The 25,400-nt window shown below is 29.5% G+C and overlaps 1 protein-coding gene across 4 annotated transcripts; it reads right to left on the reverse strand.

Moving 5' to 3' along the window:
* Positions 1 to 918: 918 nt before the first annotated feature.
* Positions 919 to 23,909, reverse strand: LOC145304690 (uncharacterized). 4 transcript variants are annotated; one of them, XM_080146633.1, is made up of 32 exons: positions 23,883 to 23,909; positions 23,568 to 23,657; positions 22,211 to 22,266; positions 18,638 to 18,677; positions 18,262 to 18,287; positions 17,976 to 18,081; positions 16,796 to 16,921; positions 16,661 to 16,682; positions 16,481 to 16,550; positions 15,794 to 15,846; positions 15,475 to 15,529; positions 14,944 to 15,084; positions 14,761 to 14,856; positions 14,278 to 14,362; positions 14,011 to 14,074; positions 12,537 to 12,638; positions 12,046 to 12,132; positions 11,748 to 11,776; positions 11,521 to 11,578; positions 9,288 to 9,367; positions 9,030 to 9,151; positions 8,719 to 8,834; positions 8,303 to 8,350; positions 8,059 to 8,130; positions 7,632 to 7,673; positions 7,305 to 7,367; positions 5,494 to 5,603; positions 5,274 to 5,329; positions 3,673 to 3,756; positions 3,247 to 3,342; positions 2,819 to 2,896; positions 919 to 1,455 (listed from the first exon to the last, which is right to left on the reverse strand). In XM_080146633.1, the coding sequence occupies exons 1-32, from the start codon at positions 23,904 to 23,906 to the stop codon at positions 1,392 to 1,394; spliced, it is 2,361 nt and encodes a 786-aa protein (XP_080002759.1). In that variant the 5' UTR covers positions 23,907 to 23,909; the 3' UTR covers positions 919 to 1,391. The 4 variants fall into 4 exon arrangements, with proteins under 4 accessions (XP_080002759.1, XP_080002758.1, XP_080002760.1 ...); XM_080146632.1 differs by having other exon boundaries at positions 15,734 to 15,846; XM_080146634.1 differs by lacking the exon at positions 3,673 to 3,756 and having other exon boundaries at positions 15,734 to 15,846.
* Between the last annotated feature and the right edge of the window lie 1,491 nt (positions 23,910 to 25,400).

Below are 25,400 nucleotides of genomic sequence, written 5' to 3' on the forward strand. Positions count from 1 at the left end.
AAGTGAAATAAATCTAAAATAATATTTGGGGGGCAGATAAAAATGTCGTCAATTTGTGCCCCCAAACAACAGCTGAAAATCATGTTTAGGTTTCGTGATTTCTTTCGACTTAACCTCGTTGTTGGTATAAGCTAGCAATTATGATGCACAATTACATAATGGATATAATTTTATTCAGTTTGACTTTACAATAACATTTAATAATTACTTCAAATAAAAATTACTTAAAAAATTAATATACTAGAACTCTTATCAGAAAATTGGACCAGTTGCCATATCATTGGTTGAAAAGTATAAACATTTTGGTACAAGGGACAGGTAACTTTATAACTTATCCAAACCTGATAAGTTATAAATAGTTGTATTTCTAAAGATAAATCTGGCTTTTAGGAAATTTTACTCTCCAAAACTTTTGTTGCAAGTATTTTTGGAATTAGTTATATGTAATTAAACTACTGGCTTCGCCCCTAGCCTCTAGGTACTTTGCCCCAAGAGGTTTGATCAACCTAATTTTTCGTATTTTAGATTTAAAAGAAAAATTTTTTAAAAATATTTATTTTTTTAAGAGGGAAATTTTTTTTTTTGGGTGGGGGTTAGTCGACCCTGCTGTTTTAAATTTAGTTTTAAAAAGAATTTTTCATTTTTTTTTTTGGGGGGGGGGGGGTTGAGGGTGTCCCACCCCTCAAGAAAATAGTTATACACCTTTCTAGGACCTATGAGAAGCTACCCTTTAAAGGAGAACCTGATCGGTTTAGCGGTTAGCGAGATCCTTCAGTACAAACAAACAAACAGACAGAAAGACATTGTTCTACTTTGTATTATAGATGTAAACATGAACATTCGTGTGCCAGAAATTGCTTTTAAAATTTGGGCAGATTATGGTGTCTGAAAGTCCATCTAGGACAGTAAAAACAATTATTAAAAACTTAAAGTTTATATTTCCAAAGAAGCATTAGTAAACAAAACAAATAAATTCAACTAAAAATTTGTACATTTAATTCCACACAAAAATATTTCAATTACAATTTTAAATAGAATATAAGATATAAAAACAAAAATCATATAATTTAGCTAGAATTTTGAAATATTTATTTACACAAAAAGTTATTGCTTAGAATTTAAAATTCAATCATGAATGTAACCCTTTAAGGTTATTAAAAAATTATTTTTGTTCCAATTTGTACACTTACTACTTCAACCCGAAATTCAAACAATTTGTAACTTAAGAAAATAACAACTTTACAATATTTTTTTTTCATTCAGTCTTGAGTATATTGTTCTTTTAAGAATTATTGACTTATTTAAATAATAGCAAAATAACTTTTAAGAAATTACATTATATTTACAAAAGGCCACCAAACAAACAATATTAAAAACCTTGAAGTTTGAAATTAAATCATTCTTTCTGTGCCACCTCCATTCACTCTTCTCTCCTTACCATTCACACTATAGGACCTAACATAAAAAAAAAAAAATATATTTGAAGAAAAAAATCACAAAAATAACATTTCACATTATAGCAAATTTTAGTATTAATACTTTTGGGTTACAGAGAATTGAACTAAGGTGGATTCTTTAAATAATAAGAGTCACTGCATCGTGGTGAGGTAAAATTTTGCCTCAACAGTGATGCAACAACCCTATTTCTTCCTTGCTCAAAATTAAGGTCCAGAATTTGTCAAAATATAAAAAATGCACATTCAATAAATTATTTAACAATTTCTACTTTTTTTCAAATAAGCTCACAAAAAGCTAATATTCAATGTTATTATTATATAAGCATCAAACAAACCTGACAAATTCTCTTCTGATGAACTCTCAGAGGAACTAGAGTCAAATGTTATTGATTTATAATTATTAAACAAACCTGGCGGTTATATTAAGAGAACTCTCTTTAATTAAACTCTCATAGGAACTAGAGTCGGGTGTCATCATTATATAATTATTAAACAAACCTGACAGTTGTATTAGAAGAACTCTCCTCTGATGAACTATCAGAGGAACTAGAGTCTGATGTTATTATTATATAATTATTAAACAAACCTGACAGTTGTATTAGAAGAACTCTCTTCTGATGAACTTTCATAAGAACTAAAGTCTGATGTTATGATTTTATAATTATTTAACAAACCTGACAGTTGTATTAGAAGAACTTTCTTCTGATGAACTATCAGAGGAACTAGAGTTGGGTGTCATCATTATATAATTATTAAACAAACCTGACAGTTGTATTAGAAGAACTCTCTTCTGATGAACTATCAGAGGAACTAGAGTCTGATTTTATCATTATTTAATTATTAAACAAACCTGACAGTTGTATTAGAAGAACTCTCTTCTGATGAACTCTCAGAGGAACTAGAGTCGGATGTTATCATTATATAATTATTAAAAAACATAACGTTGTATTAGACGAACTTTCTTCTGATGAACTCTCAGAGGAACTCGAGTCTGATGTTATCATTATTTATTTATTAAACAAACCTGAAAGTTGTATTAGAAGAACTTTCTTCTGATGAACTCTCAGAGGAACTAGAGTCTGCTGTTATCATTATATAATTATTAAACAAACCTGACAGTTGTATTAAAAGAACTCTCTTCTGATGAACTCTCAGAGGAACTAGAGTCTGATGTTATCATTATATAATTATTAAACAAACCTAACAGTTGTATTAGAAGAACTCTCATAGGAACTAGAGTCAAATGTTATTAATTTATAATTATCTAACAAACCTGACAGTTGTATTAAGAGAACTCTCTTTAAATGAACTCTCAGAGGAACTAGAGTCGGATGTCATCATTATATAATTATTAAACAAACCTAACAGTTGTATTAGAAGAACTCTCTTCTGATGAACTCTCAGAGGAACTAGAGTCAGAAGTTGTCTCTTCTGTCACTCTAAATCAAGAAAATCTATTAGAACAACATATTAATGCTAAAAGTTGCAATACTGTTCTGACTAAAATCAATATTTTTTTTCTATTGTAAAGAAAAATTTTTTTTTGTATGACTCAATTAAATAATAATCAATAAATTAGGTTTTTCAGATATCTTTAAAGGTTAAGTTCTCAAATTTGAATCCTAAAATCTTATTAATCAGTTAGGGGTTCTTGTAAGTTCATATTGAACTCAATTGAGGAAAGTTTTATTAACTATCAAAGACCATAGAGGTTAATGGGGTAGGCACTAGTTTAAATAAATGAGACCAGCCTTTCAATTTTGGACATGAAGAAAAAAATTTTTCTTACTTTTGACAATTCTGCGCGGCATCCACAGATGTTCTTCCTTGTTTCCTGCTTATTGTACTCAAACTCTGGTGGAGGTCAAAATTTTTTACTTTTTCCCTGAAAAATAAAGTAAAATATAATGATTATTAATATTTGATTTAGGTTTTTAAAAATCATAAACAGTTTGTCAGTTTTTGAAGAAGAAACAAACATTTTAGTTATTTGTATGTTTTTTCCATGTGCACTAGGCAGGTTTTATATTCATTCATTTAAAGATTATGATAAATTGAATTTATGGCATATTTTAATGGCATAAAAAAAGAATCTTCCTAAAGATAATGGTATATTTTTGACCTGAATAAACATTCCTAAATTTGAAATCCAACACTTTATCTTGTATTTCATTAAAACAGAAGATTTTGGATTGAAGAAAAGCTAAAGTCTTACTTAAAATTTTTCTCTGATTCTTCAGTGGTAGTGCTTGAAAGGCTGCTTGATGAAGATGACTTTACTTCAATTTTCCCACCAGCCCTAGACATATGAGCATTTAATTCTAAAGCAGCAAAGTTTTATTTTTTTTCAAATGAACTGTCTTTTGAATTTAAAAATAAATATTGTGCTTTCATTTTAAAGCTAGTTTAATGGAATCTGGGCTTAGCTGTGTTATTTAATGTGATATATCATGCATTCTAATTATTTTTATTTGATCTTATATAGCAATGGAGCATTTTTCTAATATAGATACAGTATAATGCAAAATTTACATCCAAAATCTGTAATAATTTATGCTTCATAAATTATTACCAAGGCTAATTTCTAAACAAATTAAACTTATTGTTTTGAACCTGATACCCAGAAAGAAAATTTGATATAAAAAAATCAGTAATAGATGTTTTAATTCATATTTAATTAAATAAATTTATATATGAATGGCATTGAGATATAAGTTTCTTCAAATTATTCAACACTAAATTGTTTATTTATCATGTCTAAAGTCAACAATCTTATCACTTTTTAAGTTTTTTAATTAGTATAGCTACTCTTCTAATTTTACTTCAGTGTGTCTGTATCATTTTATGTCCTTTACTTTTTTCTAAACCCATAAATCCTTTAGAATTAAAAGTACTTTGCCCCATAAAAATTACCATCCTTTAAATCAATTTGATGTACTTCTAAATTGTAATATAACAACCGTAGAAATAGCAATGAAAATAACTCCCTCTTTCTCAAATTACACCAATACTGGACATCACTCTTCTTGTTTTTTAGGAAAATTTTAAATTTAGAATCTAACAATAAGAATAAGTTTATAATTGCAAAGTAAATTTTGAATTTAGGTAAAGAAAAAAGAAGCAAATGTCATCTTATTCATTAATTTTCATATTATAAATTTTCTTTTTACTTATTATTAATGTATTTCAAAATTTTACATCAATGTGAAAATACTTTTATAGTATTTCTTTTCTACAAACATAAGATAAGGTTAATTTATATTTGTTGACAGAAAAATTAAATACAATTTAATATAAATTTTATCAATTCTTATATGAAATAGCAGGATGTCTTTCTTTATTTATCTCTGACTATTTATCTTTGTGTATTATTGTACTAAAGGATCTTGCAAACTAATTTGATATGATTCTCCTTTACAATGTAGTTTTCCATAACTCCTGGTTAGCTTTACAACTATTTTTGCAAAGGGTACCACCCCACTTCCAAGAGAAATCAACTTGAGAAAGGAGAGGTAGGTTTCGGGAAAATATCCGTAAAGGTGTGTGTTTTAAGGCTTAAAAATAGTAATAGAACGATAATATTCACTAAATATGTGTATTTCTTATTGAAAAGAACTATAGACAAATTTTTTTTTTAAGTTAACATAAATTTTTATCGTTCTACTACTGTTTTAAATTTATAACACATAACCTTTACGGATTTTACCCGAAACCTATCTCTTCCTTTTTAAAATTTTCTTTAATTAAAAAAAAACTTAAATGAGTTGTGGTCAAATCCCCCCCCCCCCCACTTAAGTGATACTTATCTCTTGTTACCTGTTAGGTTGTGGCTGAGAATATTGTGCTCCCATTCCTCCTCCACTTGCATATCTCTGGAAAAATAAAATTAAACTCTCTTTTTATTTCTCACGTATTCCATCTTCATGATTTTCCACTTTTTTTATATTTTATTTTCTCTTACTTTTGCCACTTAAAAAAAAAAAAAAAATAGAAGTTATTTCTAATAGTTATTAATATGCTGTTTGTCCTGCCTTACCTGTGTATTTTGTATTCTTGCATCAGGTAAACTCGCCTCTGCTAAAACACTTGGACTTGTTGAACTTGATGAACTGCTGCTTGATGAAGATGTGGATAGTCTACCTCCGGCTAAAAGTAATACAAAAATGTAAAATCTTTTGAAAGTTCCAGCATTGAAACCATCTCAAGTGCACTACTTAGATTGCTTGTTGTTGACTTTTATTGATTTTTAAATTGACAAGCTCATGCAAACTATAACATTAAACATATGAAGGACATACAAGTATTTCTAAAACTGAAGGATTTGCTAAGCTGCATTCAACTTACTTAATGCCTCAGATGTGTTAGACATCTTAGTTGCTGACTGGACAGTTTCATCATCTGCCAAGGTTGCAGTTGATGAAGCATTTGATAATCTTCTTGCCAATCCAATATCTGCCTCATTGGTTGAAGAATAGGCAGAGTAGTTTGAAACTCTGCTAGCTGATCTACTCAGTCCATCTGAGGAGTAGACAACTGAATTATCCGAAGCTCTTCTTGCTGACTTAATTTCACCATCTGTAGAAGTAGATGAGTAAGCAATAGAATGATCAGATGTTCTTGAAGCCTTCCCAATTTCAACATCTGAGGCAGATGTCTCTGATTGATTTGAAATTCTTGACGCCATTTTATAATTTGTATAACTGTCAGCTGAAGCAATTGATAAGACTGAAGAAGCTCTGGTTACCTCACCATCAGATGAATAGGCAATAGAATGATCAGACATTCTTCTAGTCATCCCCACAATATTTGAAGTGTCAGATTTTGTATCTGATGATGCCATTGACTGATGTGATAATCTTGATTCAGCCCTTCTGAAACTTTCTTCATCAGCTGATGATTGTGAGGAGTAGTTTACAAATTGAACTGACAACTTTTTAGCTGTTCTCACTGTAGTTGCATCACTCAAAACTAATGATGACCCTGTTGAGTCTAGAGAATTTCTTGATGATTCAACAGAATTATCAATTGTTTGCTTTGGTAAGCTCAATAGACCTTTAACTTGCTCTACATCGTCCAATTTTGACAAATTTTCAACCTCATCTTCCTCTGTTTTTGAATTGCTAATATTGAACTTCCCAATGTGGTCAATATTCTGGTACATGTATGTACTAATGGTGTCTTCTGCTTCAGTATGATTTTCGAATGGAGGTGTAGCTAGGGAGTAACCTTGATTGGAACCCATTCTTGTGTTTTTATTTTTGTCTTCAATGCTTGGATTAATTATGATAATATCATCTGTTTGATCTTTAAAATTATTTTGAACAATCTCTGTTGGCCTGATGGTGTCTATTGAAGACTTTGTTTGTTGCTTTCTTTCATTAATATTAGCAATAATAACTTCATCATCTGTTTTGATAAAATCAGCATCAATATGAGTGTTAGTACTGTAATTTTGTTGAATGTCTTCAATCATATGAGTACTAATTGGTACTGTGTTGTAGTTATCCAGATGTGTATCATGAACTATTTCAAAACTATTATTCTGCTGATGTGGAGAGTTGTCATTGAAGATTTGAGTAGTTTTTATAGTCATACCAATGTCACTTTTATGATTCTCCTGTTTATCATATTTAGGCTGATTCTTTTCATAATTAATAGTTATAGCATGTTGATCTGATTTTGCAATTTCAGGATTGTAATGATCTTTTTCATCAACAGTGACAGATATCACATCTTCTTCAAACTTTGTAATATCATGAGAAAGCTGACTTTCATTACTTACAGCAATGATAGGATCCTGAGGTGACTTTGTGATATCTAGTTTGGGATGAGTATTGAATATCTTACTTGTGTGGTGAGTAGACATCTTTACTTCATCCCCACCAAGAGTTGATGAGGTGTCAGAGGAACCTAAATATATATCACGATCAAATGTGATGATTACAATGGATACAAAGGTTACAGTACTGTTAAAATAAAATATGATTTAATTCAATGTTATTATTTTCTTTATTTCAATTGAAATTAAATTATCTTATTATAATTAAATTTATTCAGAAAAAAAATTTCAAAAGTAGGCAGATTTTTTGTTAATAATACTATATGAAAATTTAATATTTATTTATAGTGTAAGAATATCCAAGTTTTATGATCAATTGCAAAATTTAAAATTACCTGAGTGTCTTTGAGCCATCTTGTACCCATTGTTCTGGCTGTCTAAATATGATATACAAATATAAACTTCTTAATTATACAGTTAACAGAATATAATGAGTCTTTAAAATATCATATTTAAAGTAAATAAAAATGTTATATCATAACTAAATGTAATTTCAGATGGTAATGAGATGACTATTTTTTTTTTACACAATTTGCATTAATTAATATAGCTATTCTCTAGCATAATTCATTGATTTTTAGATTCAATGTTTTTAAGACTGATAATTATATACTTGTATTAAAATATTAATTCTTGCAAACAGAGCAAACAATAAGAATTAAGAAATAAGTTTTGACTAGCTATTTAAAGGAAAGGTTAGATTAAAAAAAGAATAAAAAAACCTTTCAGAAAAAAACTTATTAAAACCTTTATTATCCTTACCTACATCAGTACTTGTATCTGATGATTCATCAATAGAACCAGCATCAAACACTTGTATACTGTTAGAATCCTCTGAAATAAATAAAAGTAATTATTTAATTAGATTACATTTATATTATAAATAGATAATGGATTAAATGAAAATTAAACAATCTAAATTCCAACAATAACATAATTGTTGAAGTGTTAGTTATTGGATGAAAAAGCATTATGGTTATATAGATAGTTGTTTAAAAATATTAACCTGAAAATCTAACAGAAGACATTGGAATAACTGTAATATTTTGGCTATCTGTAAAACATTTTAATCAAAAATATGAAAATTAGGTAATTGAGTATTGTTTTTACAAAATCTGAGTCCTCTAGAGTCTAGAAGCACTAGTGTGTGTAAGGGGGGGGGGGTGTATTCAAATCCCCTATATTCAGTTTTAATTTTAAAAGAAAAAAATAAGTTTAGAAAAAAAGCTTTGTAGGACCTATGAGAAGCTACATTGTAAAGAAGAACCTTATCCAGCGTTTAGCAATATTCTTTGTTACAGACAAACATATAAACATATAAATATATAAGGATTATATAAATTTCAGTGAAGCAAAAACTAGGAAAAAGTTTAAATGAAAAGGGTAATATCAGTACTTGGTTCATTTGATTAAATTATGTGCCTGAACTAGAATCATCTGAAAATGAATTTCTTCTTGATCCAATCCTGGATCCAGCTCTGGAGCCTGCCAGAGATGGAGGTTGAGAGGTACCAATGAAGTCAAACACCTCTGTTATGCTAAAATGCATGAATCATTAAAAGAGTAATTTTTTTCTTTATGATTGACATAATACATAATAATCAATTGTGCATTATTAATAGTTAAAATGATAAAGGAATTGATGCAATAATAATTAAATTGATTGAACAAAAAAAGTGCGACTTTGTATTTTAGTTGATAATTAATATAAGATTTACAAAATAAATTTAAACCTGCTAAATTTTCTGCTTCCCATTGATCCAAAATCCTCTCTTTGTCTGTATGCTCCCGGGGACTTTGGGGGCATGTCATTTGCAGCCAGTCCACTGCCTTTTCCTCCAATAAACCCACCATATCCTAATTGCAACATTTTTTCAGATCTCATATAATTATCAGTTGAAAAAAAAGTCTAATAGTGACAATGGTATGTGCTAAACTGTATGAAATTTTTTTTTCTTCATATGTGAAATTTTATCATACTGTAAGAATGTTCCTGTAGTTGAAGATTGTTTGACATAATTGGGTGGTGCAATATAGCTGTATTGAGTTGTAGGTTGTTCTGCAGAATACCCTAAATATGCAATTAATACATAAGGATGTAGGTTTTAACCCTAAAAAAGTTTAACCATTTTTCCATTTAGGCAATTTTACTTAAAGTGTTCACGAAGCTGGGAAAAAGTTGATATATGTCACTGATTAATGTTTTTTAAGAGTACTGTTTTGAGAATTAAGTCTTAAATACTTCCCATTTAAAAATAAATCAAACTTTAAAAAAACGAATTTATTCCCTTGAAAACATCGTTGTATTTTGAGTTTTATTATACATATCTTAAAACCTATCAAAATCGACAAATAACAATCTTTTTGTTGAAGTTTACTTGCAAATTTAGAGTAGAATAAATTCTTTTGTTACATACATATTAAACTAACCAAAAAAGTTTGTAATTTCTTTTTACGGGGAGATTAAATGATTTTTACCGAAAATCGAAAAGATATTACCAAATATGGGTATAAGGTCAGCTGATTTATAGTTGTCGATTGTGTAACATAGCACCCTCATCCTATCTCAATATTTACTACTTGCTAAAAAAGCTTCAACATACTGCAGAGCTAAAAATACGATTAGGCCCCCACATAATTGGGGTATTTTACTATAGATTGAGAAAGTTTTTAGCTATTATGGTTTTTTTATTTTTGGGTAAAATTCTTGCTTAGATTATATTTGATTAATTAACTAAAATCTATAAAAGATATTTAAAAGAAACAATCTTTGAAACATGAATTAATTTGCTATAAGCGTTTTCTGAGTACAGCACAGCCAGGTTAAATCAAATACACACACACACAAACATACATAGGACTCCACAGAACTTGATTGTTTAATACTTCAAAACATGGAATAAGATAAAGAGACAACACAAATTATATTCTTTTAATATTAATCTGTTATTCATGGATGTACATTAATTAAAGCAAGGCTTTTATCTTAATCCTAAACACAATGTAAAGATGGTTCCTGAGGTAATAAATCAAGTCAGTTACCAATAAACCTATACAAAAATTGAAATAAAATAACATGTTTTTTCAGTTATGGGAATAAAATTATTTACTTTTTATAGCTACTAGCGGCTTCGCCCCTAGCCTCTAGGGGCTTTGCCCCAAGAGGTGATAAAAAAAATTAGGGCGAAATTCATTAAAGGAAATCTTCAGCAACTTAACAAAATCCGTTGGTACCATTTGTACCACAAAAGATAAGAAGGGGGACGGAGAATGGAAAAGGGAAACATGAATGCCCAAGGTAAGTGAATGAGTGTGTGTGTGTGTGTGTGTGTTAATTAAATTCGACACATTACGAGATTATTTTACGATGATAAAATGCTTTTTTTTATGTAAATACTATAGAAAGACTGCTATATTTTATGCTGAATATTTGCAGCAAATGATATTTGTTTATTCTATTTAAACATTTTAATTCTTAAATATCATGCTTTCCACAGATTTAAAGAATTTTTCTTTTGTCACTATACCTGCATAAACAAAGCGGTATTTGGTAAATGATTTTATAAAATAAACCAAACTTTTTCATTACATTTTAGAGAAAGTTCAAAGATAAATATTATTAGAGATATATTACAAAAATATTTTCTAAGTATCAATTTTTTTGTTTTTATCTGCAAGCGAAGAAATAACTTATTTTCTCTTAGTTTAATTGATGCTCAGATTTTAACATTATTTTCATGTGGAAACACTCTCCGCATTTTAAACTGATTTTTTTCTAACTTAACTGAACTTTTAAGGCATAATTCTTTGAAAATTACTTAAAATATAAAAAAAGGTAAACGAAAATGCATTTTGAAAAATTAAATTCGCGATCACTTTAAAGTGTAAGGTCGACCACATAAACCCCTTACTTTCAATTAAATGGAAAATAATAGGGGTGTAGTTATTAGTTTGTTTTTTCATTATTTTAGGTCAAATTAGGTTAGTTTATAAATGGTACATAACCCACAGGGGTTAGGCATTGAAAGAAACTACCTTCTTATCCACCCTCCTCCCCTCTTTTTTCAATCTATTCAATAGACATTTTGAGGGAAAACATAAAGGTGTGTTAATATAAAATCATTAGAAAAGGCTACAAATTTGTTTAATTTTACTTAATTTTAGAAGGGTAGCTACTCTATAACTAAAGTGTTTATAAAGTCCGGCCACATGTCCAAACATTACCTGAATATCTAAGGGAATCAGCTAACTCATTCTGGCTTCTGGGAAGTGTATCCTTTCTCTAAATAAATATAATTGTTAAAATTTTAATAAAATTTTGTCCACCCATTTGTTAATTATATTTTATATCTGAAATATATAGAGTAGTTTTTCAAATCTAGGTCATCATATTTGAAGCTGCAGAAAATTAATAATAAAAATTATAAAATTTTTACTGAAAATAAGCTTACCCAAGGCTCGGGGTCAGTTGATGACTCAGCTAAAAGAATAAAAATACATTTATGAGTGATTTCATAATAAGCCTAAGAATTAGAATAATGTATCTGAAGGTTTCCGTTTTCAAACAATTTTTGTTGTTCAAAACAATATTAATATTTTTTCATTTCTTCACAGCAGTATTATTAGTTATCACCCAATAGAATGTTGCAAAACAATACCTTTACATTTTAGTTAAACAAGAGCATGTTATACAAACCAACAAATAAAAAGTAAAGTAAAGTATCTTCATTTGTAATATAAATGACTTACTTTTAAGATAATCAAATGATGGGGATTTTATTGGAGATTTGTTGTTCATATTGCTCACATACCCAGATTGGAACTGTATATCCTTATCTAGAAATATCAAAATATAAATATGTTTTACATAAAAAAAGAGACAATTAGGTTGTTAACATTCAATGATTGAAAAGTTATACAGTTATGTATGATTAGGTAAAAATATTTGAATTTTATAAAATTATTGATTGAAAGATATTTAGATTCTAGACAGTCAATTGTAGACATCTGCTTAAAAGATTGCTCCATAACAGCTGATAAATAGACATTTATAAAGATATACTGTCAGACAAATTTACAAAATGAAAGACAGACAAAAAGATAAACATAAAACTTGAACGAATATTGAATCTTCTTATATATAAAGATAAATTTGTATTCCAGCTCAATCCTCTTATTCTAACCTTTTTGAATTTCAACAAGGTTAATCTAAAAAAGAAAACGGATAAAACCTAGTTTACCTGTTTTTATAGGATCTTGTATTTGATATGTTCTGCTCTGGTAACTTGTAAAGGAATTTGTGGACTGGTGATCAGTATAGTGTCGAGGTGGATCAATGTTTCCTGAATATTTTAATAACATTTTATGTGTGTATCTCTGTTGTTGATAGAACACAGGTACAAAAAAGAAAAGAAAACGAATAAACAAGATTTTGATATATTGCATTACAATGAAATTAGAGTAGCTACGCCCTAGCAAATAGTAGCTCTAGTTTTCTAAGGGTAGGAAAGAGCAGTTAAACCATCCAGAGCTAAACATAAGTATTGGGATGGTGTTTGGCTATTATCCCTTCTTCCTAAAGTTTTCCGATACAGAGCCCCTAGCTTAGATGCAAGGTGCAATGTGACAGTTCTCTATATTTCCTGACAACTCTTCTTTTAAACCTCTGATATTATATTTTTTGTATTAGGTTCGAAAAATGTGATAGTAAGTACTTTTGTATAAAGCAGAAATGAGACATTAAAACATTAAATATGAATTGTATATTTATTTACTTTATGGCTCTCATGAAGGTTAAAAGAATAAATAAAATTCTTATAATGAAAGATAAGAAATAGTTTAAATTCTCATCTTTTATAGCTGTTTATTATGCTGCCCATATACTTTATTTGTAAAATTAAAAATAAGAAGAAAAAATAATTCAAAGATGTTTAAAACTTCATGTTTTTAAATGATTTATTTACATAAAACACCCTTCAAAATCCCAAACATTGCATCATATTTAAAAAATAATCAGTATGGTTTTAAGTTATAAGTAGCCTTGCTACTGTCAATTCAATTGTTTTCAGGATATAGAAATAAATCAATTTAAATATTTATTATTTACAAAAAAATATTTTATAGATCATGATTTGTATTAAATATAGACAAACCAAAAATTTGTTGCATTTTTTCTCTTCATTTTAAATACAATTTTCTTTGATTAACTTTTAAACAACTGATTTAGGATTTTATATATATTGAATAAATCATCTTATTTTTCATATGAAAATTAATATAAAAGTTTTTTTGCTATTTTACATTTACTTTCTTACATTTTAGTTAGATTGTCTTTAGCTGAAAGATAAGAAAAGAACCGTATCAAGAAGGAAATTAGTCCCTATTGTTTTTGTTAAATTTCTAATGAATAGAAGGTAAATAATGGCCTTCTGTTTACAAAAAAATTTAACTTAATTTTTTTTTACTTTTAGCAATTCATATAAACACAATACTTACATTAAAATGATCTATGATCAATAATTTTATTGAAAAGCAATAATGTTTTTAAAAAAATCACTTATTTAAACAAGTAAAGAATCCTGTAGCATTGTAAGACCACTCATTTTTTTTAGGAAATTAATACATGGTATTGGCCATAGGTATTTTAACTCCAAAAAAGCTAAATTCAGCAATTTCGTTGATGATCACACTTGTATTAAAAATATTGAGAGGTACCTGAAGAATCCGAGTGGAAGCTGACCACAGTCATGTTACCATCATCATCATTCTCAATATTTCCCTAAGAAAAGAGTTCATTTTAGATTTTAAAATAATTCACTAAGTTTGATAATAATTTTGAATTCAATAAGGGAAAAGGTAATACTCATATTTTTCTTAGGAACCAACCATAAAAAAGGCCTTTGATTGCATAACCTTTTACAAAAGTCCAGAAGTGTGTATGTTGAAGTTGAATTCACATTTATGAATAAATCTCCTGTTTACCTGGAAATAAGTAGAATCTGAAGATGTTGATGAGCTACTGGAACTACTAGAGCTCTTTCTCTTTACTGGTTTGTCTTCAGTATGGCTAAATATACAAATCAATGGAATACAAAAAAAAATTTTGTCTCTCCTTTTTGTTATAAATTAGGAGATTTACTCCTGTACCCAGGCAAGGGAAAGTAGTAAAATACTTAAATTTGACATGAGCCTGGTATAATTTGATAATCTATCAGAAGCTTTCCTAAAGTGCAGAACTCAATGGTTCATTGGTTATTAAGATCTAATGGACATAGAAAAAAACCTTACTACTTTATATAATAGGGTATGACGATCTGCCTTAACTACAAAAACTAATACATTTTCCCCCCCATCTTATAAGAATCAAGATGCTAAAAATTAAAAGAATGAAACACAGTTCAAATTATATAATTTTTCCATCCATGAAGTTATCATTTTTTTTCTACAATTTAAAAATATTTTAACCTGGAAGACAAGAATATCCTTGAGTCATCATACTTAGTAGCAGGATAAGTATATTGGGTTGGTGGTACATAACTATCATAAGTTGACTCTTTTCTCCTAAAAAATTTGAAATAAATTAAGTTTAATTGATAAATTATAAATCAAGTGAATTTCCTAATAATTTGATTTAGAATAAAAGCTTACTTGACAAGAGTAGCAGGAGAGACAACAGAATTATAGGATGGCGAATCCCTAAACCCTGAAGGGGGTGGAGCCTGCCATCCTCTAACATCAATGTTGCTCTCAAGTCTTTGCAACTTGGGCTCTGGATTAGCCAGGCTTGACCTGAATATTATAACTTTTAATGAGAAGTTCATCACATTACTAAAATCTTCAACCATTTAAATCAAATATATGTTTCTATCATATTAAAGTTCAATTGGCAGCATAATTTTGGGTATAGTCCCTTACATGGCAACGCCTCTTAAGGGGCGTTTCGTTGTATTTTCACAGTAGCTTTTCCCCTATTTCTAGCCACTGTGGAGGGCTCTAACCCTGCAGGGCAATCACCTAACCCAACCTAACCTAAAATAACCTATCAAAAGTTACTGTGAAAATATTATGAACGCCCCTTAAGAGGCGTGTCCACGAAAGGGACTATACCCATAATTTCTAATAATATTTAAAACACTATATTTATTCCAAAAATATATTTCTTTTGATGACTCAATTTACCTAGATGATGAGGAAGAGCTAGAAGATGAACTTGAGCTTGACTTTCTCTTGTTTTCTGAAAGATGATAACTATACAAAAAACAGTTTTGGAAAACTAAAATTTACCATCATCAAAAACAATTATGGGATGAAATTTTTTACTCATTTAAAACTAGAATAGGATCAGATCTTAAAAGTATTTAAATTCATTAAAACTACTGTATCCAAATTCCAAAGTTCAAAGAAAGTTTATAAAACTATGTATATTTGAGATATTTACCAACAGAATCTTTAAAGTTCTCAATGTTTCTATTGAATGAAGTGTTGGAGAACTTCTTACTTGGAGAATTATTCTCCTTGCCCATTGGATAGTTAAACACAGGTGCAGGACCACTGAGATTCATGCACACTCAGATTTTAGGTTTTTAAATTTTAAAATAAAGATAAAAAAAGAATAAAAACCAAAATTGGTGAATTTATAACCAAATTTATAGTATCCAACTCTGTATAAAAGCAAATTTAACCCAAATTATTATTAGATCAAAATATTTAATACAAGTAATGATAAAAAAATCATGCAAGAGTAGAGTAAAGGAAAATATAAAAAAATCTAAGATTAACTTTGTAAGGGGTTGCTAGACAATAAACTTTTTTTAAAATTCCAAAAGAATGAAGACAACTTAAAATTTATATTATTGAGTCATTGAGATGATAAATCATTCATGAAAAATAGTATAAACTTCAATTAAACCAAATCAACTAAATAAAAAAACCTAAAAAGATTTAAATTATAAATGATAATATGTTGTTATGCAGTATTTTTTCTCTAAAATTATTTTTTTAGGAGGGGGGAGGGGTATAATTTAGTTGGTATCTTAAGGTTTCATCTTTTATTATTAGCCAACATCTAATTGATTGTTTTATTTTGGGTTAGATATTGTATAATATTTGTTAGTTAATTATTGAAAAATAATACAAAAAATAAATAAAGGAAAAAAAATAGAGATAAAATGAGTGTGCATGATGCCTTGAATTAGGATAATGAGAATTTGGAGGAGTTGAATGAGGATAAGGATTTACTTTAGCTGCTGGATAGTCTACAAAAGTAAAATATTTGCTTTTGAATATTTTTCAGGAATTATTATTATTTTATTTGCTGCTAATCTTTTTAATTGTATATGGTTATAATACAAAATAAATATGTTACCTTTCTTAGCATGCACTGGAATCTAAAATAAAAAGAATAATTAACATATATTAAAATTTCAATTGTAAGATATTTTTTTCTTAATAATTTCCTATAATAAACTATGATATAATGATTACATCTTAATCTGCTTACTATATCTTTAACAGAAGACTTAGATGAAGAACTTGAGCTTGATGAAGATGAGGACTTCCTAATATGACTGTAATTATCAACTGTGTTGGAAACAGAAGGTTCTTTAGATCTGTAACTGGGACAGTCCTAAAATATTTGAAAAGGGTAAAAATGATTTACATTTTGAAATAGTGATGTGATTCTTCAAAACATAATTACATATCAAACACATGTCAAACAAATTAAACATAAACCAAAATACAACTAGGTTATGTTTACTATCTTTCAGCATTTAAGTAAGGCCTTTTAAAAATTTATGAATTGTAAAAGAAGGAAGTTTGCTATAAATTTACGGTTAGAGGACCTTGAAAATTAATCATAATTGTTTAAGCATTCATACTTTTTTCTTATCTTTAGTTTGTCTTCCAAATATTTCAATTCAATTAAAAAAGTAAAGCATCTTCATTAAAAATGAATAATCATGATTAGAATTAAAGTCATATTTTCAATTTTACTAACTACAACAAAAAAATTATTTAAAAATTATCTTGAATTTCAAATTATCAAAGTTTTTAATGGTCAATTTAAAATAAGCATTTCCATAAAGAAAACATACTAATCATAATCGAAAGATAAGAAATGTCAAAATTGTTTTAAAATTGACATTAGATATTAATTCTAATTATCAACTTAATTGTTAAAACAATTTTTAATTTGATCTGCTGGGTAAGTCAAGAAAATTTTAAATCATCAGGTTGGATTAACAGAAAAGTTTAGTCTGATTTCTAATGTCTTATTAAGTACTAGCGGCTACGCCCCTAGAGGCCTCTGTGGACACATAAAATTCTTTTAAAATCTGTGTGAAAACATATATTTACCAAAAATATTATTTTCGCCGATAGATTGTGCTTGTTATGTTTGTAGCTAAGTTCCAAAAATATTCGCAGGGCGGTGTTTTTTATTTTTATTTTTTTGGGCGATTTATCTGGGGAGGGTTTTGGTGCCTTCCCCCAAAATAGCTATAAACCTTCCCGGGACTTATAAGAGGCTACCCTGTTAAGGAGAACCCGATCAGTTTAGAGGATAGCGAGATCCTTCAGCACAGCCAAATAGACATCCATCCTGTAACTTTATTATAAGAATATTATGTTGTCAAAGAAGATATATCTTGTGAATTAAGAAAATGATAGACTAAGAATACCTCAAATTGAGAAATAGAATCGGAAGAACTTGAAACTTCTCTTGCTGGACGGTAAATAGTACCATCAACATCAATGGTGGCTGTCAAATCATCAAATTCATCACTCCTAAAATAATGCAAAGGATACTACAAATATAAAATTAGCATGATTAGCACAGGTCATAATTATAAAATTCGATCATATTATGAGGATGTTATTTACAATTTCTTCTTAAGAATCATATTGCCAGATTAAAGTGAAAAAAAAATCTTGTGATTTTATGTAATTATTAAAGAATAATATTACCTTGCCATATTTCCACCTCCACTACCCTAAAATGAAAACATTTTTAACTTTCTCTAAGTTACCCATTAAGGCCCCCCCCCCCTCCTCGGTTTTTTTCTATTTCATTTTCTGTGTGTGAAAGACAGAAGGCTATAACTGAGTGACTTTTCAACTATGGGTATGACACATAACTGAGAGTTGGAATTTTTTTAACGCCCCCCCCCCCCCCCCCCGACTAATAAAGGTGCAGCAGGGGGCCCGACTGTTAAGGGTTAATGATGGTGTTCTGTCTCTTGAATAGTTATGAAATTTTCTTAAGAAAAGACTAAACTTTCTTTTTTGGTAAAATTAGAAAATCTGCCACCATCCCTGCCAAATTATTATTTCAATATTTCACCTGGTTTCCAGCTCTTGGATCTCTATTAGCTGATCTTTTTCTGAAACATATTATGTTTAGTAGCAAAGCTACTCTATGGTTATATCTGTCTGTCTGTAATGCGCTAATGGGATTCGGAGGGAAATAAAAATCTTTATTAAAAAAATGCTCAGTACATTTAAAAGCGAAGCTTTTCTATAATTAAGGTCGGTCCGTAACGGATAGCTTTTTTCGTTAATTCAGGCATGTTAGAATTGTCCTATCGATTTCAATCTTTACATGGTGATTCCTGTAGTAGTTAGGTACGATTTGGAAAGTGTAGCAACTCTATCATCATTACCAAAATGTCCGTACGTCCATTTTAAACATGTTGATTTTTTTACCTTTTTAACAACAAATTTTTATGTGATCAAATTATCCGATTGATCTAATTTTTGGTATACTGGTAATGGGACAACAAGGTACAATATTATAAGCGAAGCAACTCTATAATCAGGTCTAAAAAATGTAAGTATGTCCATAAACATTATTCTGTATCAAGCAGTTTTTCAACAAATTTACTTACAATTTCGCTTCGACTCTTATACATTTATATTCTGATTATTCAGTTCTGACACTATAAAGGTGTTAATGTCAGTTTGTCCTACCGTTTTCTAAAACATATTATGTTTAGCATTAAAAAATTTGCTCAGCATATTTTTCTATGTTATATGTACTAAAATGTTATTCGACTTTTTGTCTAAAATCAAGGATGACAGCATCCATAAGAGCAAAGCTCTTAAACGGTATGACAGACGAACATTAACTCTTGAAGAGTGCCAGAACTGAATATACAAAATATAAATAAAATAAATACAGAATCTGTATAAGGGCATACTGACATTTTTATGACTTGATTATAGAGATGATCCGCTTAAAACATTGTACCTAATTGCAATAGGAATCAATACTCTAAAAATCAGATCAATCGGATGATTATATATATCATATGAAAAATTGTTGTAAAAAAGTTAAAAAAAACAAGATATTTAAAATGGACGTACACACCGTGTTCCAGAAAAGCCAAAAAATGACAAAAAATCATAGAGAGTGTATATTTTAAAATTTTGATGAAATTTTATTTAAATAGCAATAAGTATCCATATATCTTTCAATATAATGGCGAAATTTTAAATATCTCCATCCTGGCTGGCACAGGATGCCAACAAACCTGGCAGGGTCATACAGGTAAAGAGCAAAAATATTTTGTTTGCCTTAAACTAAGCATTTTAAGTTACCAAATACTAAAATATCCTATACCAGTACATACCAATATCAAATTTAAGTGTTTAAGTCAATTTCAGGGTCCAGGTATGATCCTGCAGGTCCTGATCCCTCAGAAATCTTTAAACAGCTCTTGAGACCGCAATTTTTTACCTATAGACTTCAAATTTTAAACATAAGCTTTTCTAACAAGTATGTATGACCTACTGAAATCATATGAAAATCTGCCGCCGTTTTCCCGCCGACCGGCGCCGCCGAAATATTTATATTTTGAGATTTCTAATCTAAAGTTGACATAGAGATGAGCCTATTTCTTATTTATTTTCTGTGTGTATATGTAGGGAGGGAGGGGACAATGGGCTGTTTATTATAATAGTCCCCAAATTCACCAAATAGCGTTTTCTTATTTGTAGGCATAACAAGTTGTGGGACTTTTATTGAATTTTGATTGGTTGGTTTATTAGTTGAGTGTCCAAACGTTTCAATCTCTAATTGTAATTTATAGAAGGGGCAATTTTGTGTATTAGCATTGGAAATGTACATTAATTTCTCGGCCATTGTCTAATCCCTATAAATCTCTTTAAATAAATGTAAGACTTTCATTTTATTTTCAATTTACTTGAAAGGAAGCATTTTCTATCTTAAAAAATTATACTTGTCTTTTTTTAATAAGTATGAAAGCACCTTTGCAAAAAGGTTGCTTAATAAAAGGGTGAAAGGAGTAAATAATGCTAAAGAATTAAATAAGAATGTATATTTGAACTAGGAAACGACATAAAAAATTTTAAACTTCTAGCTTTAATGGGTTCAGATGTGAATATAAGTGGGGCATTCCCCCCCCCCCCCCCTAATAAAAAAGGTAAAATGGTTCAAATAAGTGCCTAGATATTTAGGGATAATCTTTATTTAAAACTTTTCTTTACTTTTAGTTTAAATGAATATGTGTTTAAAATAAGTAGAAAATAAATTACTTTTATATCTTAAAAAACTACTATTTTTTTATAGACCCAGTATCTTTAGGGCTTAAAAAACAAACTTCGCATAGCTTCGCATACACAGGGTAAAGTTCTCTGATATTATACATACATCTAATAACACCATGTAAGAGGATTTGCTTGCACTCTTTTGCGCTTAAGAGATCTGGAACCAAATGTAAAATTTTCATTGGAAGAAAATTGTCTATTTTACAGAAATCGGGTATGCTTAGAAAACCATCTACAATTACAACAAAAAATGGAGATTTGACTTCTTTTAAAGGCTAAACGTATAAATTATTACATACTGATTCCAAAAATATATAATACTTAAAAATAGCTTTAAAAATAAAGGGTCCACACTGATTTGAAATGTAGTTTAGTTGACCTTAAAAATAGTTGTTAACAATGATGAAAAGGAACCTAATTCCATACCTCTGGTATAATTACACATAAAATTCTTATTTTTCATAGTAAAGAGCTAATTCTTTCGGCTTTATTTCCAAAAACTTGTGTATATTACTAAACAATTGCTTAAAAGTGTATTTTCTAAAATGTAAAAAACGATTTTTTGTCAATCGCTGGAACATAGTGGTACAGTCATTATGGTAACGATTTTAAAGTTTAAATTAAGGAAAAAAGCTATCCGTTACATATGGACGGAAGGGCAGAAGTACGGACCGACCCTAATTATAAAAAAGCCTACTTCGCTTTTAAAGTTAAATGAAAATGGAGCAATGTATGTCTTCTTGGTCAAATTATTATTTTAAACAGCTTTGTTACTGTTGCATGTTAGCGTCCTTGTTATGTATTATTTTTAAAAAGCCAATAAAATATGTTACATTAACAATGGAAGTTTTAAAAACGAAAAAAAAATACTTTTTAATTAGTTGTAGGCTATTTTGATGTTAGTAATATGACAACTTAACAAACAAACACACAAATCTTTGCATTTTTACAAATTTATTTGCAATATTTTTTTTGCTATGTAAACATTATTTAGTAATCTTATTTTATGCGTCATACACGACGATATTTTTACAAAAATGTAAACAATTAAAAAGGATATAAATTTTGTCTTAAGAATTGTGCTTTCCCTCAAAGTGCCTACCGTTTGCACTGATGGATCTCGCTAACCGCTGAACCGATATGGTTCTTCTTTACAGGGTAGCCTCTCATAGGTCCTGGGAAGGTTTATATCAATTTTGGGGGAGGGTACCTCCTCCAAGAGAAAGTTCAACATATTTTTGATAAACTAATCTTAACATAGATCGAAAAAATACATTTCACGCGCCCTTAAAGGCCTTTAGGGGCGTATCCTATAAATTTACAAAAATAGAATGGCTGAAAATTATACCTTTTATTACTCTCTACTTCTGTTTGTGGCGTAGCCATCTGGACATTGGACCTCTTCTAATTACAAATATATAAATTAATCAGGGACCTAAAGGGATAAGATAATGCCCGATAAATTAATGTACATCCCCAATGTTAATACACAAAATAACGCCTTCTCTAGATCACAGTAAGCGGTTGAAACGTTAGGACACTCAGTTTTATAAAGCAACCAATCAAAATCACTCAGGCCCCAAAGTTGTTAAGAAAACGTTATTATAAAACCTTTGGGGACTAGTGTAATACCCAGCCCTTTTCCCCTATCTTTCTCTGTGAAATTCCACATTATGGGAGGAAATGTAATATTTGGGCCATTCCCTTCCCACTTATCATCTAAAACTCCCCCCCCCCCACCCTCTCCTTGCCAAATTTCTGTGCCCTTAGGAATTAAGGGGAGAGGAGAGGCAAAAATTGGCAAATTAATAAAAAATTCCCCTTTCCTCCTTTTTTTAAAATAGTCCAAAATGCATGAGATCAAGTAATATAACGATTCAACGGCGGTTTCCACGTCACACAGTGCGCATGAAGGTGCTTTGCCTTTCGTGTCAGAACCTAAATTGGGACATAGTGCATTTCATTACCCTAGGTTAAGTAACTTCATTTCACTTTTCAATAAAATCTAAAATGCAGCCGTTTTTGAGAAAATTAGATTTAAAAATTTCAAGTTCAATTTTTATCTACTAGGAGTTGCCTCATAATCATGACAAGAAAAGCAAAGATTATTTATTTAAAATTTTGAACAACTTTGTTTTTATAAAGTATGTCATAAAATCTCTCTATATATGATTTATTTAAGGCTGAATTTCCGTGACCTTAGCAAAGCAACTGATAAAAATGGCCATAAATCAACTCACTTAAGGAGTGATTTTATGAAGAACTTTATCAAAGCAAATTTGTTAAAAATTTTAAATAAATAATCTTTGCTTTTCTTGTCATGGTTATGCGATACCTCCTAGGTTCTGACACTAAAGTCAAAGCATCTTCGAACGCACTGTGGTCAGCTAGCTTTAATAACCACTACATATTAGGGAAAAAAAAAGAAAGGGGGAGCAGTTTTTGGTATGCTATTGTTTTACCTTAGAATAGGTTAGTTTAGTTATATTGGGTATGAAATATCCCTACAGATTATGGGACCATGGGTTTAGGCCCCGCAGGGGTTAGGCATAAAAACATTAAATTTGAATACAAAAACATTATACTTAAATAGCTTGCTTCGCTTTAATTAACGATAAAAGCTAACTGTTACGAACTAAAGTATTGACTGGCGGGCTTAAGGACCACCCTAATTATATAAAAGTTTGGCTGTTAATAATGCTCACCCGCTTGAAGCAGAATGCTGTAATGATAAGACATATTAGCAGGGCAGATAAAACACTACTGTAGATTATCAAAAATAAATATTCTGATTTCTAAACATTTTTTTGTTAATTTATTGCAATTTTGACGTATTATAAGTTGCTTAGATTGAATTTCTCCCACCAACAAATTAGTTTAAAAGTTTACCTGTACCCATAGGGAGCTTCACAGTAAAGGAGAACCTTATCGGTTCAGGGGTTAGTGAGATCCTTTGCTACAGACAAAAAAGTTATATAGTAGGATAATCTTTATTTTTTATGAAAATTGCAATAACATTCCGGAATCGACGTTTCTACAGCCATCTGAAAAAAATAGATCAGTAATTATCAGTTACTAATAAGATAAAATACAATGATATGACAGCATCCATAAGTAGCGAAGCACAAAAATAATATAATGTTCAGTTATTTAAACAAAGAAAAGAAAAGGATATAATTTGCAACAAATATCACGAAACCTTAGAAAATAAGATTTTTATGTTTTATGAAGCATGACAACCAGACAGACGGACAAATCAAAGTAAAGACTAGATGCACTTATTTTAGGAATGTCTTCTAAAAACATTATCCGTCTATCTTCAATAGAAGCCGAGAAAATCTAATTTCAACCATAGCGTCATTGACTGACTGGCAGAAAGATAACGGACAGATTATAAAGTGGTTTCGCTAAGAACATTATCATTTAAAAAGTTACTAAAAACTTTCAATTAATCGTCAAAGGGTCTAGTCGATCACTGCCTTTTAAATAAATTGAAAATCAAAAGAAGGTGATTGTTATACTGTACCTAAACCCTGCAGGGGGTCTTTAGCATATGTAACTTCACCTAACCTGACCTAAAGTTAACAACAATCAATCGAAAACCTCCTCCACCCAAAATAAGTGGGGAAGGGTTTTCTGTGCTCGACAAGAAACTTTTGAGGAAACATTCCAAAAAACGTTCCCAATATATGTATAAATCACACGGGACATACAACAAATAATTAGTTTAGTTAGTGTTGTTATAACTTTATTTTACAAACAAAAAAACATTTGGATCATGGAAAGAAATCAAAGTCGTGGTTTTCGTCGTATTTTTACAGTAGCTTTTATTCTATTTCCAGCCCCTGCGGGGCAATCATTGACATTTATCTTACCTAACCTAATCAAAAAGCTAGTATGAAATTACGACAAAACCCACTACTTAGTTTCCATGATCCATTTTTTTCACGTATAATCAGCAGAATATAATTATTCTGAGTCAGAGTGCTAAGGAAACTAATACGTGCTATCACACAAAATATGAAGGGGGAGATAAGGATAAAAAATAGATTTATTATACTTGATAGGCTGTCAGACAAAATAACAATCCAACTTAAAAAGAAAGAGAGAGATGGGACAATGGGCTGTTTATTACACTAGTCCCCTAAGTTTTATGATAATGTTTTCTTATACGTTGGCTTAACAACTTTGAGGACTTTTAATTGGTGGATTCATTATGTTGAATGTTCAAACGGTTCAACCAATAATTTTAATCTACAGAGGGGGTAAATTTGTGTATGTAGATTATTTTATCGACCATTGTCTTATCTTTTAGATCCCTGATTTCTAGAAGAAGATTTTTGTTATTATATAGCCACATATGATTTATCCCATAATTGGGATAGTGGAAGATGGTGATCATAACTATTTTCAGATATCTTTAAACTTGATATAACCCCCTCTCTTTTTACATTCCCTTTGAAGTGGATTATTCTGGATTATCTATTATGTGATAAGGTGTTTATACAAGTGCGCCATTGTTTTTTTTTTTTATAAAA

The sequence above is a fragment of the Acartia tonsa genome, chromosome 13 (assembly GCF_053477335.1).
Source record: "Acartia tonsa isolate MP-2025a chromosome 13, ASM5347733v1, whole genome shotgun sequence".
NCBI lineage: Eukaryota > Metazoa > Arthropoda > Copepoda > Calanoida > Acartiidae > Acartia > Acartia tonsa.